The sequence below is a fragment of the Eleutherodactylus coqui genome, chromosome 4 (assembly GCF_035609145.1).
Source record: "Eleutherodactylus coqui strain aEleCoq1 chromosome 4, aEleCoq1.hap1, whole genome shotgun sequence".
In the NCBI taxonomy this organism is placed as follows: domain Eukaryota; kingdom Metazoa; phylum Chordata; class Amphibia; order Anura; family Eleutherodactylidae; genus Eleutherodactylus; species Eleutherodactylus coqui.
This window is the reverse complement of record NC_089840.1, coordinates 274,945,213-274,964,538: the sequence shown is the minus strand read 5'-3', so window position 1 is coordinate 274,964,538 and position 19,326 is coordinate 274,945,213. Positions and strand designations below refer to the sequence as shown.

Sequence of the window (19,326 nt, the reverse complement as noted above, 5' to 3'; positions counted from 1 at the left end):
GCAAAACCAACAAACCCTAAAGTGAAGGGATACCAGCTTCCTCTTGCAGAGGGAGGGTATTTATCTGCAACCAGACTGGTGGTGATTGGCTAGCAGGAGAACACCACACCCAGCCAGCTCAATCATTCCACACCTGTGAGGCTGTGCTGCTAGAAACCAATGTAGCACAACAGATCTGAGCCAGCACAACCTAACAGTACCGACCCTTTACCATAAAAAAATTATGTAACTCCTCCAAACCATGCACGTGTACAGGATTTATCTAAAGAGGCCCTAACACCAAGACAAAGATGGCAAAATGGGAGAGAGTAACGAATAGTGCGCCTAAAAACAGGACCACTGTGCCTTACACAACCGGTCTCAGTCACAGTAGCCTGCAAGTAAAACAAGTCTAAAGAAATAAAATTATTTTTCAAGCTTTAATGAATGCCCTTTGTGTGTGTGTGTGTCTATATATATAGACTAGCTGATATACCCGGCTTCGCCCGAGTTAATTTGGTACTGGTGTTTATCTGGTGTTCATACGGAAAAGCTTATGAAGTCGTGGTTACTTTAGAGATACTGAGGAAAAAAAATATGTTCACCATTTTGCATAGTTCTCTGCGTTACCCAGGAAACACCACGTGGAGGTAACCATGCGATGTTTCCTTTATATAAAATGACATCAGGAAGTGAGAGAATTAGATTACATACGTAAAATTTGGACACTAATTCTTTTGTGCTTAGAATTGAATAATCGAGTTGGGACCCATTAGCTTTTCCTATTTATGACATAATCAATGCTCGTGCCAAATTTCCTGTTTCTATGACACCGAAAAGGGAAAAAATTACATTCCGTGCGTAAAATTTCGGCGCCAATTCTTTTGCGCTAGAATTGAATAATCGAGTTGGGACCTATGAACTTTTCCTATTTATGACATAATCAATGCTCGTGCCAAATTTCCTGTTTCTATGACACCGGAAAGTGAAAAAATCACCTTCCGCATGTAAAATTTCGACGCCAATTCTTTTGCGCTAGAATTGAATAATTCAGTTGGGACCCATTAGCTTTTCCTATTTATGACATAATCAATACTCGTGCCAAATTTCCCGTTTCTATGACACCGGAAAGTGAGAAAATTAGATTCCGTACGTAAAATTTGGACGCTAATTCTTTTGCGCTAGAATTGAATAATCGAGTTGGGACCCATTAGCTTTTCCTATTTATGACATATTCAATGCTCGTGCCAAATTTTAAGTTTCTAAGGCATTGGGAAGTGAGAGATTTAGATTATGTACATTAAATTTCGACACCAATTCTTTTGCGCTAGAATTGAATAATCGAGTTGGGACCCAATTGCTTTTCCTATTTTGGAGATAAAATGCTCATGCCAAAATTCATGTTTCTACGATATCGGGAAGTTGGAGAACTTTTGGCGAGTCAGTCAGTCAGTCAGTCAGTGAGTCAGTGAGTCAGTGAGTCAGTGAGTCAGTGAGTCAGTGAGTCAGTCAGTCAGTGAGTCAGTGAGGGCTTTCAGCTTTATATATATAGATTTACACACATTTACTGAAATAGAAATACACTCTCTTCTAGGCTGGTCTGTGTCAAGGAGGGACAGAGTTGTTTCATACTTTTCTTCCCTGCCCTCTCCTTACATTACCTAGCTCCACCCCTGGTGTGCTTGTCCTCTGTAAGAGTATTTCTTTCACACTTCATATACAGCAATCGAACAGTATACATACCATATAACACAATATAATTTGCACAAGGGTCCTTCACACCCCCACACACAAATTCACAAAAATAACAGATCCACATTATTTATGGTCAGAATAGACAAATATTACATCCCCATTCTCTTGTGCAGCAAAATATAACACATTTTCAATTCACAAATCTTTTCACAGACAAGCAAGCACATTATAGCACAGAGCCCCACACTTTAGACCTTACTTCATCTCCCATAGAACAAAGAAAACTTATCTAGACAATTAATAGAACTGTATAACAAATTTCACTGTCAATTTTCAATAAAAACCTTCATCTGCTTTAATGAGCAAGTAGTCGGGGCACGTTGGATCTATTGCATGTGGGGGTGCATGTTGTCTGTATCCACTCCTGCAGCCTGTTAATCATATGTTGCAATGGTACTATGTGAACACTTAAAGGGGTTGTCCCGCGCCGAAACAGGTTTTTATTTTTATTTTCAATAGCCCGGGGGGTTCGGCGCGAGACAAACCCGATGCAGGGATAGAAAAAAAAAACCTGATAGTACTTACCCGAATCCCCGCGCTCCGGTGACTTCTTACTTACCTTGTGAAGATGGCCGCCGGGATCTTCACCCTCAGTGGACCGCAGGTCTTCTGTGCGGTCCATTGCCGATTCCAGCCTCCTGATTGGCTGGAATCGGCACACGTGACGGGGCGGAGCTGCGAGGAGCAGCTCTCCGGCACGAGCGCCCCATTCAACACAGCAGAAGACCGGACTGAGCAAGCGCGTCTAATCGAGAGATTAGACGCTGAAAATTAGACGGCACCATGGAGACGAGGACGCTAGCAACGGAGCAGGTAAGTGAATAACTTCTGTATGGCTCATATTTAATGCACGATGTACCTTACAAAGTGCATTAATATGGCCATACAGAAGTGTATACCCCCATTTGCTTTCGCGGGACAACCCCTTTAAGGCTGGTTTATATGGGCAGATGATCGCTCAAAGATCGCTCAAACAACAGTTTGTGTGACAGCTTTGAGCGATCATTTTGCATAAATCATTGGTATGTGATCATTGGTATTTATGTAGCTACTCAGCTACCTAAATACTAATTAGGTGTGCAAATGAAGCCTTCCCTGAACACAGTTAATAGCCTGGGGCTATTATCTGAGTTCAGATCCTTTGTTCTCCAAGGGGAAACAATGCTATCAGCACTCCCCCATGGAGAACTACTGATAAAAGTGAACAACGATTTTTAGGTTGGACTGAATTAATGATCAGCCAGCTTTGCCCGAAAAGCAGACGATGGGCGCAGATTTACATGCACCGATGATCGCTAAAACGATTGGCAATTAGCGACTTTTTTTTTTTTTTTAAGCAATCATTGTCTGGTGTAAATGGGCCTTTAGGCCTTAGTCACACGGGCGTTTTTTCGCGCGATTTGCGGATCGCATGACGGATGCGCATCCACAAATCGTGTGACCGGGGCCCAAAAATCGCCCGAAAATCTGCTCCTAGCCGCGTTTCATTAGAAACGGGCCGGAGCTGTCCAGCGCATTGCATTCAATGGAGCCGGCAATACAGACGACTCCATTGAAAGCAATGCGCTACGGGCGAGCGCGGGATGAATTGTTGGGAAGGGCTTAAATATATAAGCCCTTTCCTGCAATTCTTCCAGAAATGTGTAAAAAAAAAATATATATATATATACTCACCTTGTCCCGGCAGACGGAGTTCAGCGCGGCCGGCCTGCAGTGGGTGTGAAGGGGGTGTGAGTGAGACCTGCCCCTGATTGGCTCAGCGCTGAGTCAAGAATTTCAAACCTATACATTAAAACAACATTTCCTAACTAAGTTTATTAGAGTGCAATACAATTGAGTATCATCTCGATCAAAGGTTTTACTCCAATGAGGAAATCTTTTCATCTTTATCGGTTGTGAAGTACACCATACTAACAGATAGCCTACGTAGCTCTCATATTGAATTCGTGACAGAGAAACATTCTATAGAGCTATCAGAAAATTTTACAGAGTACTGTCCAATCCCGAAACATAGTTCTTTGTTTCGAGTTAAAACACACATTCTCAACCCACATTCTTGCTATCGTACACGTGCCGTTTTGTGTGTATACACTCACTGTACCCCTCCCCGAGGGATTTTAGAAACTATTTGTTTGTCGCCCACGAGTGTCTTCTTATTTTAAAATACCCAATAAAGCTTACATGTTTTAATTTATCCTAACTGTGAAGGGTATGTTTACTATGGCAAGTGATTTTTGTCACAAGTCAGACACTTGTCCTACAGTATAATTGTTTCCTCTGCGTGACCCTAAAAACTCAGGCTTCACAGGGCAGGACCCACCTAAACAATCGGTCCCTCGTCAGGGATCGGGAACATATTACCAGTAGATTAGGGAACTTAGATCATAGAATATCCACACTAGGACAATTATTCAACCTATTGACACTATTATGGCCTTCAAACACATTGGGTTACACATTCATTCAAACCCAGACAACGAGACAGCTTGTTTGACAGGGTTCTTTGTCATATAAAATGAACCAAATTTAGACCTTAAATAAACCACTCAATATAAATGAACACACTTACCTAACTTTGAACAGACAAAAGCACAGAGACACAATGAGGGATAAGAATAACAGTTTCTTACCAGCCAGCATGGTCCCGATTATGGGTCTGTGCATTCTGTCCGTTCGAGAGTAAGTCGGATCAGAGGTTCTGGTCACTTGGTCCCTGTTCAGGCGCCAGCTGTTACACCATAGGTGATTATCATAAGCAGGGCTTCAGGTATATTCATACTTGAGAGGTATATACGGAGAGGTGGCATATGTCACCAACAAAATTACTCCTAAGTTTACATGAAAATATGAGTCAATTGTTATTAGGCAAAAGACAATAGGACAAGTTAAACAATTTATTTCATCACAACTTATATGTTAAATCTTTGATACCTCATTGTATTCGTGTTTTGTCTATTACCCTTAAAGTTTCAATAAAAATCTTTTGAATACAAAACATTTCTCACATTCTCAACGTGAAAATGGCTTCTCCCCTGTGTGAATTCTCAGATGAGTAACGACAGTTGATTTATGCATAAAACATTCACCACAATCTAAACATGTAAATGATGCATAAAACATTCACCACAATCTAAACATGTAAATGGATTTTTTCCCCATATTCTGAACATAAAAATGGCTTCTTCCCTTGTGTGAATTTTCTGATTTTTAATGAGAGTTGGTTTCGGCTTAAAACATTTTCCACAATCAGGAAGATACATGTCTGATGTACAGCGAGATGTGATTTATGTTTAAAACAGTTCCCATATTCCTAACATGAATGTGGCTTCTCCTCTGTGTGTTTTTTCTAATGTTTAATAAGAACATATTTATGTGTGAAAAGATTTCCCATATTCAGAACATAAAAATATCTTCTCTACCCTGTGTGAGTTCTCTGATGTAACACAAGACTTGATTTTCGGTTAAAACATTTCCCACATTCAGAACAAGAATATGGCTTTTCCCCTGTATGAATTCTCTGATGTTTAACAAGATCTGATTTATTGTTAAAAGATTTCCCACATTCAGAACATGAATATGGCTTTTCCCCTGTATGAATTCTCTGATGTAACACAAGATCTGATTTATTGTTAAAAGATTTCCCACATTCAGAACATGAATACGGCTTCTCCCCTGTGTGATTTCTCTGATGTAACACAAGATGTGATTTTCGGTTAAAACATTTCCCACATTCAGAACACAAATATGGCTTCTCCCCTGTGTGAATTATCTGACGTCTCACAAGAATTGATTTTTGGTTAAAACATTTCCCACATTCAGAACAAGAATGGGGCTTTTCCCTTGTATGAATTCTCTGATGTAACACAAGATGTGATTTTAGGTTAAAACATTTCCCACATTCAGAACATGAATATGGCTTCTCTCCTGTGTGAATTCTCTGATGTCTCACAAGACTTGATTTTTGGTTAAAACATTTCCCACATTCAGAACAAGAATGTGGCTTCTCTCCTGTGTGAATTATCTGATGTAACACAAGTCTTGATTTTCGGATAAAACATTTCCCACATTCAGAACATGAATATGGCTTCTCCACTGTGTGATTTCTCTGATGTAACACAAGACTTGTTTTTCGGTAAAATCATTTTCCACATTCAGAACAAGAATAGGGCTTTTCCCTCGTGTGAATTCTCTGATGTCTCACAAGACTTGATTTTTGGTTAAAACATTTCCCACATTCAGAACAAGAATGTGGCTTCTCTCCTGTGTGAATTCTCTGATGTTTAACAAGACTTGATTTTTGGTTAAAACCTTTCCCACATTCAGAACAAGAATGTGGCATCTCCCCTGTGTGAATTCTCTGATGTTTAACAAGACTTGATTTCAGGTTAAAACATTTCCCACATTCTGAACATGAATATGGCTTTTCCCCTGTGTGAATTCTCTGATGTTTAACAAGACTTGATTTCAGGTTAAAACATTTCCCACATTCAGAACATGAATATGGCTTCTCCACTGTGTGATGTCTCTGATGTGTCACAAGATTTGATTTTTGGGAAAAACATTTCCCACATTCAGAACAAGAATGGGGCTTTTCCCTCGTGTGAATTCTCTGATGTAACACAAGATTTGATTTGAGGTTAAAACATTTCCCACATTCAGAACATGAATATGGCTTCTCCCCTGTGTGAATTCTCTGATGTAAAACAAGACTTGATTTTTGGGTAAAACATTTCCCACATTCAGAACAAGAATGTGGCTTCTCCCCTGTGTGAATTCTCTGATGTAACACAAGATTTGATTTTTGGTTAAAACATTTCCCACATTCAGAACAAGAATGTGGCATCTCCCCTGTGTGAATTCTCTGATGTTTAACTAGACTTGACTTTTGGTTAAAACATTTCCCACATTCTGAACATGAATATGGCTTTTCCCTCGTGTGAATTCTCTGATGTTTAACAAGACTTGATTTCAGGTTAAAACATTTCCCACATTCAGAACATGAATATGGCTTCTCCCCTGTGTGAACTCTTTGTTGTTCAACATCTGTTCCGTGAATTTTATTTTGTTTAACATTCTTTAATGAATCAGAAGATGAAACATGTTTAGAAGGATCAGAAGATAGATTTTTGCTGTGAAGGGCTGAGGGCATATTTGGGATAATAGCCGGCTTTTCATTTGTATCTTGTATGATACCAGGATCTTCCACTTCATAATCTGTTGATATCAGATGTCCTTTGGAGTTTCTAGTTTTGTAATCTGGCAAGAATAAAATGAATTTTAATATTTTTGAATATAACATTACAATTATACTAATAGTTTATGACATTTGCATATAAATTGTTAAAGGGTTTTCCCATTCACAGAAGCCGCAATAATTTGTGGAGCGCCTAATCTACTGACAGCCATCCTAAAGGACCAATTATTTTAGCCAATAAGCTTATTTGTTGTGTTTTCCCATGCGTTGACGTTTAACTAGTACATACAGCTGGAGCTCTCAGCTGCTGATCTTATCCATGGCTCATACAGCTAGTAAGGTTACAGAGCACAGAAGCTTTAAGAAGAAAGTATCACACATTATTCAGGTTGTCCTGCACTGGACAAACAGTACAGGAATTACAGAGAATTACAGATTACGTGTTTTGGAGTGTTTATAAACAGATTCACCTCCTTTTTCAAGTGTGGAACTAATAGATATAAAGCCTCTTACATTAAAAGCGAACCTAGAGGATCACTGGTGCCTGCAAACTCCTCATCCAAGTAAGTGCATCCTCTATTACTTTGTAAACTTTTCACTAATCACTAGGTGAATTGCTTAATATCAATGGATGACAGAAACTCCCATGGGCGCAATGACAGATCTCAACAACTCCACGCTGAACTGTTGAACCTTGACATATTGATTTAATCTCTTCAAATGCAGAACAGGTCGGACAGTGCCGTCCACCTTGTGAAGAGATTGGAATATAACCCCCTGCACTGTTTATGGCGAAACAGGGACAATTACAACCTTAGAGGAGAAAGTGTGTATCACATAAGCCAAAGCATTGCACTATGAAGGAGAGATCGGAATTTTGGAACTGAAGAAGCAATCTTTGGGTTTGTAGAAAACGATATGGCATAGCTCGAAGAGATAACCTTCTGAACATAGATGTCTGAGCCATGAGTGAGTTAGGTCTCCTTGAATAAAAAAAGTCATCACCCCACTCTGATTGCCTTGGTTGGGGACAGCCATACACACAGAAGATTTAGTATAGGCGGGCTTGGAGTATAGTGGCCAGGGACACCAGGACGGGCGCAATTTGTAGGAGAGTGTTTTGTTTTGGAGCAGCAAAAGAAACAAATCTGGAGCCTCTTCTTCTGTGCAGAACCACACGTGGCTGGCTTTGTTTTCTGGTAGATGAGAACTCTTACCACAAATAGCTTTAGAAACAGTATTGGCTAGTCAACTGTCTCTCATAGGGAAATCTTCATACTCCCCAGGAATAAGCCACCCCAAGGAGCATCTGCTAGGGCGCTTGGTATAGGTTGACTGGTTTTGGTGGGGGGGTGGGGGGGTTGGAAGTGGAGTAAAGAAAGTTGGCTGCAGTGGTGGTGGTAAAAAGAAAGAGGAAGGAAAAGAGGGAGGAGAGAATACTTACCTCAGTGGAGAAAATACTCACCTAACTACCATAGACCGTAGAGCTCCGAGACTCTGAGCTAAAACTGATTAGCTGGCTTCTGCAGGAGGTGTATAGCTGGGAGGAGAAACTAACACTTTTTTTTTGCTTAGTGTACACCCTAAGGCCTTAGTCACACGGGCGTTTTTTCACGCGATTTGCGGATCGCATGACGGATGCGCATCCGTAAATCGCGTGACCGGTGCGCGCAAGTCGCCCGAAAATCACCCGAAAATCTGCTCCTAGCCGCGTTTCATTAGAAACGGGCCGGAGCTGTCCAGCGCATTGCATTCAATGGAGACGGCAATAGAGCCGGCTTCATTTAAAGCGTTGCGCTGCGGGCGAGCCCGGGAAGAATTGTCGGGAAGGGCTTAAATATATAAGCCCTTCCCTGCAATTCATCCTAAAATGTGTAAAAATAGAAAATATTTATATACTTACCTTCTCCCGGCAGCCGGAGCTCCGCGCGGCCGTCCTGCAGTGGGTGTGAAGGGGGTGTGAGTCAGACCTGCCGCCTGATTGGCTCAGCGCTGAGCCAATCAGAGGCATGTCTCACTCACACCCATTCATGAATTCATGAATGGATGTGAGTCAGACCTGCCCCTGATTGGCTCAGCGCTGAGAGGCAGCAGTCACTCACCCATTCATGAATTCATGAATGGGTGTGTGATTGAAACCTGCCTCTGATTGGTCAGGGCTGTGACCAATCAGAGGCAGATCATTTCGCCGGCGGGGATTTTAAAGCCCTGCCGGCTGAATAGTGCCGAGAAGCAGTTCAGGAGAACTGACAGCGGCCGCGGCTGGACTCCGGCTGCAGCGGAAAGGTGAGTATACAATTTTTTTTTATTTTAACACATTTTAGGATGAATTGCAGGGAAGGGCTTATATATTTAAGCCCTTCCCGACAATTCACCCCGCGCACGCCGGCAGCCCATTGCTTTCAATGGAGCGGCTGTATTGCCGGCTCCACTGAATTCAATGGGCAAACATCGTTCTTCTCTGTCACAGCTGTTACAGCTGTGGCAGAGAAGAATGATTTGTCTTCTATATGTTCTCAATGGGGTCGGCGCTGCTGCCGCCGGCCCCATTGAGCGCATATAGAGAAGAGAACAGGAATCGCAAATCGCAGATAGGTGCGATCTGCGATTTCTGTTCTATAATTTATCGGACGAGCGCATAAAAAGCGCTCATGTGTCCGATACCATTGCAAAGCAATGGTTTTATAAAATCGCCGGACGCATGCGCAAATCGCTGCTAAAAACGCCCGTGTGACTAAGGCCTATAGTGGTAGTAGCTATACCCATGGTTTTCAACTGTGTCTCCAAATGCAAAAGTGGAGAAATAAACAGTGGTTTTTTATTAGGATTGTAAAAATCTAAAGTAAAATAAAAAAAATCTACAAATTGGTATTACTACATCCATAAAGGTCTACTTAGGTCTCCATCAGAAAAAAAAAATTAATGAAAAGCTATCAAAAAGTTTTATATGTTCCCCAAAATGGTACCAATGCAAACTACAGGTCACCCCACAAAAATCGAGCCCTCACACAGTCCTATCAATGGAAAAATGAAAAAAATAATGCAGGTAAAATCTAGCGTCAGAAAATCATTTTTTCTTAAAATGTATTTAACTTTTAAGCATTACTACATATTAATGAACTGTATAAATTTGGTATCCCTGTGGTCCTACTGACCCACAGAATTAAGAAATATAATCCAAGACAAAATGTAATAAAAAGCAATCAAAAAGTCGTATGTATTCTAAAACAGTACTAACAGAAACTCCAGGACGTCTCGCACAAAATGAGTTCTTGCATAATTATGTTCACGGAAAAACAAAAATGTTATGGCTGTCAGAAGTTTTTAGCACATTATATGGTAGATTAAATAGTGTCATTGAAAAATACGACTCGTCCTGCAAAACATCAAGCCCTCAGATGGATAAATAATAGAGTTATGATTGTTTTAAAAAGGGGGAAGAAAAAACAAAAATGGAAAAAAAGGGCCGCGTCCTCAAGAGGTTAATATGGATTTAAAAAAAACTGCTATTGTGTGTGACTGATAGTTTTACTCCTAATGTGACTTAAAAGGTCCCCTCATTTTTGTTTGAGTAGCGTATTATGAAAAAAATTCTTAACATTGTTTTTGGCTAAATAAGGCAACATTCAGCAGAAAACCCGACAACACAGACTCTTCTCTACATGTAGTCTCACCTGGGGGGTCATCTGTAGGGATCTCCTCCTTACACGGTTCATCCCCCCTCACATGTGTCTCTGTAGCATCAATAGGGATCAGATCTTCCTCCAGTTTCACCAGCTATGAAATAAATATTGTAAAAGTCATCACACAGTTGGAGAAGTCATGTAGGAGGTTTTATATGGCCAGAAAAGGTCATTAATTAGTATGAGGAGCCGGAATGACATGACAGCAGTAGTGATCTGGGCCAAATAGCTGCAGGTCTCCTGTATAACTCCAACCTGTTGCTTCTTTATTCCAACCAGAAGTCACCAGAACTAGAAAAGATGCAGAGATCTAATGTCTGTGGTTGGCTGTAATCCCGCCATCTCCAGCTTTCTCATTACACAATTATATATATATATATATATATATATATATATATATATATATATATATATATATATATGTATGTGTGTGTGTGAAAGCCCTCACTCACTCACTGACCAGTTCTCTAACTTCCCGATGTCATACAACCATGAAATTTGGGATGATCATTCTTTAGGTCCTAAATAGGAAAATCAAAGTGGTCATGGTAAGTGCACCCCTATGTAATGTAACTTCTCGGTGTCGTACAAGCGTGAAATTTGGCTCAAGCATTCTTTAGGTCCTATATGGGGAGAGTGGAAGTGGTGGCACATTCTGCAGAGGGACATCGGTACTTGCAGCCTGAGGAGAATCTAACGCTCCTCTATATGTATACATATTTTAATCCTCGGTTACTCTAAACTAACCTTGACTTCATTAAATTTCCCATGCAAACAACATGTAAACACCTGGATCAAATTAAATTGGGCATGGCCGAGCCTATAAGTTAGTATACATATAAAGGGAAAGCCCTCACTGACTAAGTAATTCTCTTACTTCCCGATGTCGCATAAACATGAAATTCGGCATGACCATTCTTTAGGTCCTAAATAGGAAACGTAAAGGAATCACAACTCAAAAATTCAATGCTAAGTGCAAATGTATTTGCACACCTGTGCAATGTACCAAATCTAATTCTCTAACTTTCCGATGTCGTACAATCATGAAATTTGGCAGGAGCATTCTTTAGGTCCTATATCGTAAAAGTATAGGGGTCAAAACTCAAAAACTACAATGCTTATTGCAAAAATACTGGCACCCCTGTGTAATGTACCAAATCTAATTCTCTAACTTTCCGATGTCGTACAAACATGAAATTTGGCAGGAGCATTCTTTAGGTCCTATATAGTAAAAGTATAGGGGTTAAAATTTGAAACTACAATGCTTATTGCAAAAATACTGGCACCCCTGTACAATGTACCAAATCCAATTCTCTAACTTCATGATGTCGAACAAACAAGAAATTAAGCATGACCATTCTTTAGGTCCTAAATAGAAAAAGTAAAGGGGTCACAACTTGAAAATGCAATGCTAAGTGCAAAAGTATTGGCACCCCTGTGTAATGTAGCAAATCTAATTCTCTAACTTCCTGGTGTCATACAAACATGAACTTTGACAGGAGCATTCTTTAGTTCCTAAATAGGGAAAGTAAAGGGGTCACAAGTCAATTATTCAATGCTAATTGCAAAGGTAAGTGCATCCCTATGTAATGTAGTTTCCTGTTGTCGTACAATCGTAAAATTTGGCGCAAGTATTCTTTAGGTCCTAAATGAGGAGAGTGTGAGGGTGGCATATTCTGCAGAGGGACATCGGTACACACAGCCTGAGAAAAATCTAATGCTCCTCTATGTGTATACACATTTTATTCCTCAGTTACTCCAAAGTAACCTTGACTTCATAAAATTTTCCGTGCAATATATAATTAGACTGAACACAAGACCTTGTCAGCCATCCTACTGACCAGAGAGGAGATTTCATGAGACCTTCTCTCCATCTACCTGATCATCCTGTGGAAGAAGAGGATAGGGACATCTCTCCGCTGCTGTTCTCTTACTGGTTCTACCTGCAGAAAACACAGACAGCCACTGACTTCATTCTCTACATACCAATAATAAAGGCCGTGTGGATTTAGTCCTGTCTATTACCTGGTAATGGGGGAGACTGGTGGTCCTCCATCATGACGTCCTTGTACAGATCCTGGTGTCCTTCTAAATACTCCCACTCCTCCATGGAGAAATAGACAGTGACGTCCTGACACCTTATAGGAACCTGACAACACAATGATACTGTCATCACCCAGACACCTTAAACCCCATAGCGTTACTGAATAATGTCCCAGCATTCCCAGCAGCGTCACCTCTCTAGTCAGCAGCTTAATCATCTTGTTGGTGAGTTCTAGGATCTTCTGTTCATCGATCTCCTCCAGTATCAGGGGGTGAGGTGGAGGCCCTGTGATTGGACTAAGGGGTCTTCCCAATCTATCAGATACCGGGGCCTGACAGTCGTCACTAGAAGTCTTCTTCACTACCGTGTAATCCTGTTTATGGGGAGATACATCCATAAATATCCCTGCAGACATTCCCGGAGTCCTTCATGTCTCCAGTAATGTCCAACAATTATTAAGATTCTCCTCACATTTGTGTTCATCATCTCTGTTGTTCTACTCAGTTACAGGAGCAGAAGAACAAAATGATCAGAGTTTTGGTTCTGTTAGATGACAGACAATAATGACCCCCAACAACCTCCAATTGCCTTATAGTAGATCTGTTGGGTTTCTGTCATTCTACCAGAACAACCGGCTCTATTATTTTCCCGGCATTTATGATGAATCAGCAATAAATCCTCTGCCGTAGATGTGACCAGAGACTGACAGAGATAAGAATGATGGACTGTGACGTCATCCCAAGAATCTCTCACCTCTCCTGTAAGCTGGAAGAGTATCTCTAGGGTGAGGGTGAATATACTCTCCGCCATCTTGTCCCTCTTCCTATCCATCCTTGTCGGGTCAATCAGGAATATTATCTGATATAGAAGATATCAGCTGAGGATCCTGAAAGGGAAGAAGACAAGACAATGTAACCCCCCTGCAAATCTCTGTATTATAGTTGATTCAAAGACAGCAATGAATATGCGTGTTTTTAGACGGGCGATTTTTAGTATGATTTCTGTGCGTTGCGGGATGCACACAAATTACACATGAAAAGAGCCCATTATTTTACATGGGTTAATTTACATGAGCGATTTTTCTCTTGAACTGATCGCAGAATGTCCTATTTTTGGGTGATACTGCTTATTATTTTCTTTGGAACAAAAAACATTTGCACCACAATCGCATGCTGTACGGTGTTTATGCGAGTGCACCGTAAATGTTCTGTTTTTCTATTTTACTATTTGAACAACATGCTATTTAACACACGTGAAAATCTCATGTGCAGCGATGCCTTTTTTTCACAAAGCACACATCGCACTCACAGGTAAGAATGCATATTAAAAGTTCAGTATTGGATCAGTCTTGCATGCGCCAATATAAGTACGGTCTAAGGATACATAAGCACAGACATTTAAAAAGTTGTGCCCGAGATTCTCGGGGGCAACAGTGATCAGTTAACACTTGGCCATCCCATCCATGTGCATCCGATGTGCGGGACACCACACAGTGACAGGTTCTGCTCTCAGCTGAGATTCGGACAAGAACCGGACATGCTGAAATTTATTTTTCTTGGACTATTCATCAGTATAAACCAAAAAGTATATGTGAATCTTCCCCTATCAAATTAATGGATCTGAAAATGATTAAAAAAAACGTCGTTGTGCGTGTACCCTAAAGATGATAAACACAATAATGGGATTTTTACCGCAAGGTTTATTGGCCCGAACTAAGAGGATTATTGGGACCTATGATGCTTTGAATTCTGGTCAGTAAAACTCGTGGTTGGACTGGAACACACGTCCGTATCACAGACGAGGAAATGTGTCTGTAATATTCTCAGCTGAAACTTGCCTTTAACCCCTTGAGTGGCACGCCCGGAAATTTTCAGGGACGAGCTCCACTGCCGATAGTGATATAGCTTGGAAGATTTCAAGCTGTGACATTGTGCTCTGCCTGCACAGTCCCACAGAGAACAAAGCAAGACATTAAGAAGCAGGAAGATATTGCCGATCTGCCGGCAATCTCCTGCTTCAAATGTCCTGCTTTGTTTACAGGTTGCTATATAGACCATCGGCTTGTCAGAAGCAAGCCGACGGTCTCTGTGCAGGGAGAGCTGATGCTTAGCTGTCAGAGGACAGCCAGGAACCAGCTCTTACAGCAGAGATCAGAGAAAACCTCTGATCTCTGTTGTGTTAACCCTTTACATGCTGCAGTCTATATGACTACAGCATGTAAAGGGCTGTCACTGCAGCATGTAAAGGGCTGTCACCATCGAACCCCCGGAAAGTGATCAGGGGGTCCTGATGGGTCCCTGTGGAAGTCCCCTAAAGGGACAAAAATAAAAAAAACAAAAGTAAAAAAGTTATAAAAAAAAATAAAAACACTTGTCTCCCTTTACTTTGTAAAAAATTAAAAATAAAATCACACATGTGGTATCCGTGCATCGTAATGACCCAGAGAAGGAAGTTGGTACATTATTTAACCCCTTAATAACATGGCCCCTTTTTTCTTTTTTCCCCCATTACTTTTTTTCCTCCCCGAAACATACAAAAACTGTATAAACTTGGTATTGCCAGAATCGTGCTGACTCAGAGAATAATGATAACACATTAGTTATTCTGCATGTTGAACGCCGTAAAAATGAAGTCCAAAAAACAAATGGCAGAATTTCTTTTTTTTTCCCCCAATCTCCCTACAAATGTTTTTACAAAAGTTATGCAATACATTATATATACCCAAAAAAGATGCCATCAAAAAGTACAACTTGTCCCGCAAAAAACAAGCCCTCATATGGCCTGGTCAATGGAAAAATGAAAAAGTTATGGCTCTTGGAACGCAACTGCAAAATTAGATGAAAATCAATGATTAGACCATTTAAAAAACCTGCCCTGGTGGGTACGACAGGGTCATAGAAAACCCGCCACTCAAGGGGTTAAGGGGGGTGGTCACAAAAAAAAATTACTAACTTCTGCACCCCATGTAAAAATAGATTATTTTCACCAATCGTCAGCCCCCCTGGGATGCAGGTAAATGGCTACCATTGCCCCAGCACTGGCCTGGGGTTGTACGGCTTGGAGAAAGTCAGGTGACTGCTGCAGCCAATCAGAGTCTGCAGCAACACTGTCCCAAACTCCTGGCATCATACCACCCAGAATATTAGCACTGATGCAAGGAGTTCAACCTCTGATTGGAAGCAGCAGTAAACTAACTTCCATTCAGGGCTGAGGAGAGGTGAGAATGCTTTATTAATTTAAGGGGGGGGTCCAGCAACTCTAAAAAAAATTTTTGTGATAAAACCCCATTAAATATCTAATATGCTACTGTGTTATATCTCTCCATGATGCGCTCCACTGTACATCGCTTCCCTCCTGTCCATACATAACTCACTCCGTTCTCACACTCAGACTAAGCACCTCTCTATTTCTAACTTCACATGCTCGCCTCCAAGATTCCTCTACAGCAGCACCGATCCTCTGGAATGCTCTACCCCACAACATCCGGACAATCCCTGACACACAGAGCTTCTGATGCACCTTAAAGACACACCTCTTCATAGAAGCATACCAATGATCTAGCCCCCCCATCCCCACAATATGCCCTCTGTCTATTCCTATGGCTATCCACTTTTGGCTTTCATGTAAACTTCCTGTTCCAGACCTGCTATATTACCACTACCCCGTTTGCTGTCACCGAGAAGAACTCACTGACTAAGTAGTAAAACTTAACCTTTAATATTTAAATATATAAAATGGGGAGACAAACATATAAAAAAAATGTCTAAAATAAATGTCGCATTCCTCTGGATGCTCAGGAATTTGCGTATTGTGTGAGGGTTTGATAATATGCAAGGTCCCTTATAATACTTCAGGGTACCTGCTTAAGATGGATTACAGACGCAAGACACCTTTCTTATTCCATCCAGAGCACAAATGCCACAAGCATACCGTATCTCTGTCTAAATATGGTGTTAGAGTAAGGATGATACTACACATATATATTCCCAATAATTACTGCAAGAGCCAGGGCAAACGACTTTTACTGATGGTAGCTGTTATGCTGTGTGGAATATCACCAATATCAGTATATATTGAGCCCCTTATATGTGATAGAAGAAGACCCTTGTCAGATTGAGAGTTTATTGTGTCAATATGTCTTCAATATAGGTACTTAACCCCTTAGTGACCAAGCCTGTTTGCGCCTTAATGACCAGGCCAAATTTTGCAAATCTGACATGTGTCACTTTAACATGGAAAAACACCAGAAAGGTTTTGCATATCCAAGCAATTCTGACATTGTTTTTTGGCCACATGTTGTACTTCATTTAGGCGGAAAAAATAGACCGATAGAATTTGTGTTTATTTATTAAAAGCGCCAAAATTGGGAACATTTTGAAAAAATCGTCATTTTTTCACATTTCCAACTGCAATATCTTAAATATGTGCAAACATAAAATAGAAATTTTTGCTAAGATTTATATTTCCACCCGCTTACTTTATTTTGGGCGCACATTGGAAAAACTTTCCTTTTTTTTTAACCATTTCGGAGACATACAAATTTAACATTACTTTTTAGCATTTTGAGGAACACTTTGTTTTCCTACACCAAGCCAAGATTGGAAAGGCTCATGAGTGTCAGAATAATAGATACCCCCACAAATGACCCCATTTTAAAAACTACACCCCTTAGTGTATTCACTGAGGGGTGTCATGAATATTTTGACTCCACAGTTTTTTTTCAAGAATTAATTCAATTTAGAGGAGAAAAAGTAAAATTTCATATTTTTGCAAATCTTTAATTTTAAAGACATTTTTTTCCCTATAGTTTACATGAAAATGAGGATTTACACCCCAAAATGGATACCCCTGTTTCTCCCGTGTTCAGAAATATACCCATTGTGGCCCTAATATTATATCTGAGTCCACAACGGGGCCCAAAACGAAAGGAGTAGTCAGTGTCTTTCAGAACAGAAATTTTGCTTGAAGTCTTTTTAGGCCCCATAGCACACATGTAGAGTTCTTGAGCGCCCAAAACCATAGAAAACCCCCACAAATGACCCCATTTTAAAAACTGGACCCCTTAAGGAATTTATCTAGGGGTGTACTGCATATTTTGACCCCACAGTTTTTGAATGAATTTAAGCCAAGCAAAAGGAAAAAATTAGGATTTTCATTTTTTTGGCAATTCTGTCATTTTAAAAACAGCTTTTTTTGTACAACACACACATGAATGAAGACTTGCACCCAAAAATGGATACCCCTGTTTGTCCCTTGTTCAGAGACATACCCATTGTGGCCCTAATCTTATGTCTGGATGCACAACAGGACCCAAAATGAAAGGAGTAGTCGGTGGCTTTCAGAACATAGATTTTGCTTGAAGTCCTTTTAGGTCCCATTGCCCACTTGTAGAGTGCTTGGGCGCCCAAAACCATAGAGAACCCCCACAAATGACCCCATTTTGAAAACTAGACTCCTTAACGAATTTATCTAGGGGTGTACTGCATATTTTGACCCCACAGTTTTTGAATAAATTCAAGCAAAGCAAAAGGAAAAAATTTGGATTTTTGTTTTTTTGGCAATTCTGTCATTTTAAAAACAGCTTTTTTTGTACAGCACACATGTGAATGAAGACTTGCACCCCAAAATGGATACCCCTATTTGTGCTGTTTTCAGAAATATACCCATTGTGGCCCTAATCTTATGTCCGCATGCACAACGGTGCGCAAAATGAAAGGAGTAATCGGTGGCTTTCAGAACATAGATTTTGCTTGAAGTCCTTTTAGGCCCCATTGCCCACTTGTAGAGTTCTTGAGCGCCCAAAACCATAGAGAACCCCCACAAATTATGCCATTTTGAAAACAAGACCCCTTAACGAATATGTCTAGGGGTGTACTGTGTATTTTAACCGTACAATTTTTGAATAGATCTAAGACAAGCAGTAAGAAAAAATTACGATTTTCATTCTTTGGGCTTTTGCGTCCATTTAAAAACAGTTTTTTTTATACAGCACACATATAAATGAAGACTTTCACCCCAAAACGGATACCCCTGTTTGTCCCGTGTTCAGAAACATACCCATTGTGGCCCTAATAGACTTACAGGACACATGGCTAGGCCTACAATGAAAGGAATACCCGTCGGATTTCAGGGTACAAGTGAATAAATTCCAGGCCCCATTGCCCACTTATTGAGCCATTGAGCGGCCAAAACTATAAAGAACCCCCACAAGTGACCCCATTTTGAAAACTAGACCCCTTAACAGATTCATCTAGGGGTGTACTGCGTATTTTGACCCCACAGTATTTGAATGAATCTAAGCAAAGCAGAAGGAAAAAGTTACGATTTTCAATTTTTTTTGGCAATTTTTTACATTTAAAAAGTTTTTTTGTACAGTGTACACAGGAATGAAGATGTTCACTCCCAAATGGATACCCCCGTTTGTCCCGAGTTCAGAAACATACCCATTGTGGCCCTAGTTTACTTACAGGACCCATGGCAAGGCCTATAAAGGAGGGAACACCTGTTGGATTTCAGGGCACAACTGAATAAATCCCAGGCCCCATTGCTTATTTGTGCGGAATAAAAATTGACTCCCTAAAAATTCCCCCTGGCACCCCCGGCCCACACACTCCGCGCCCTTTTTGGCGGTCGCAAATCTTAGATAAAAGTAATAATGTGAACTGTGTGGT

General features: G+C 40.6%; 1 protein-coding gene across 1 annotated transcript; it reads right to left on the bottom strand.

Moving 5' to 3' along the window:
• Positions 1 to 4,921: 4,921 nt before the first annotated feature.
• On the bottom strand, positions 4,922 to 13,079 carry LOC136624381 (zinc finger protein ZFP2-like). Its single transcript, XM_066598348.1, has 5 exons — positions 12,849 to 13,079; positions 12,637 to 12,760; positions 12,490 to 12,554; positions 10,603 to 10,705; positions 4,922 to 6,990 (listed from the first exon to the last, which is right to left on the bottom strand). The coding sequence occupies exons 1-5, from the start codon at positions 13,068 to 13,070 to the stop codon at positions 5,873 to 5,875; spliced, it is 1,632 nt and encodes a 543-aa protein (XP_066454445.1). The 5' UTR covers positions 13,071 to 13,079; the 3' UTR covers positions 4,922 to 5,872.
• Positions 13,080 to 19,326: the final 6,247 nt, after the last annotated feature.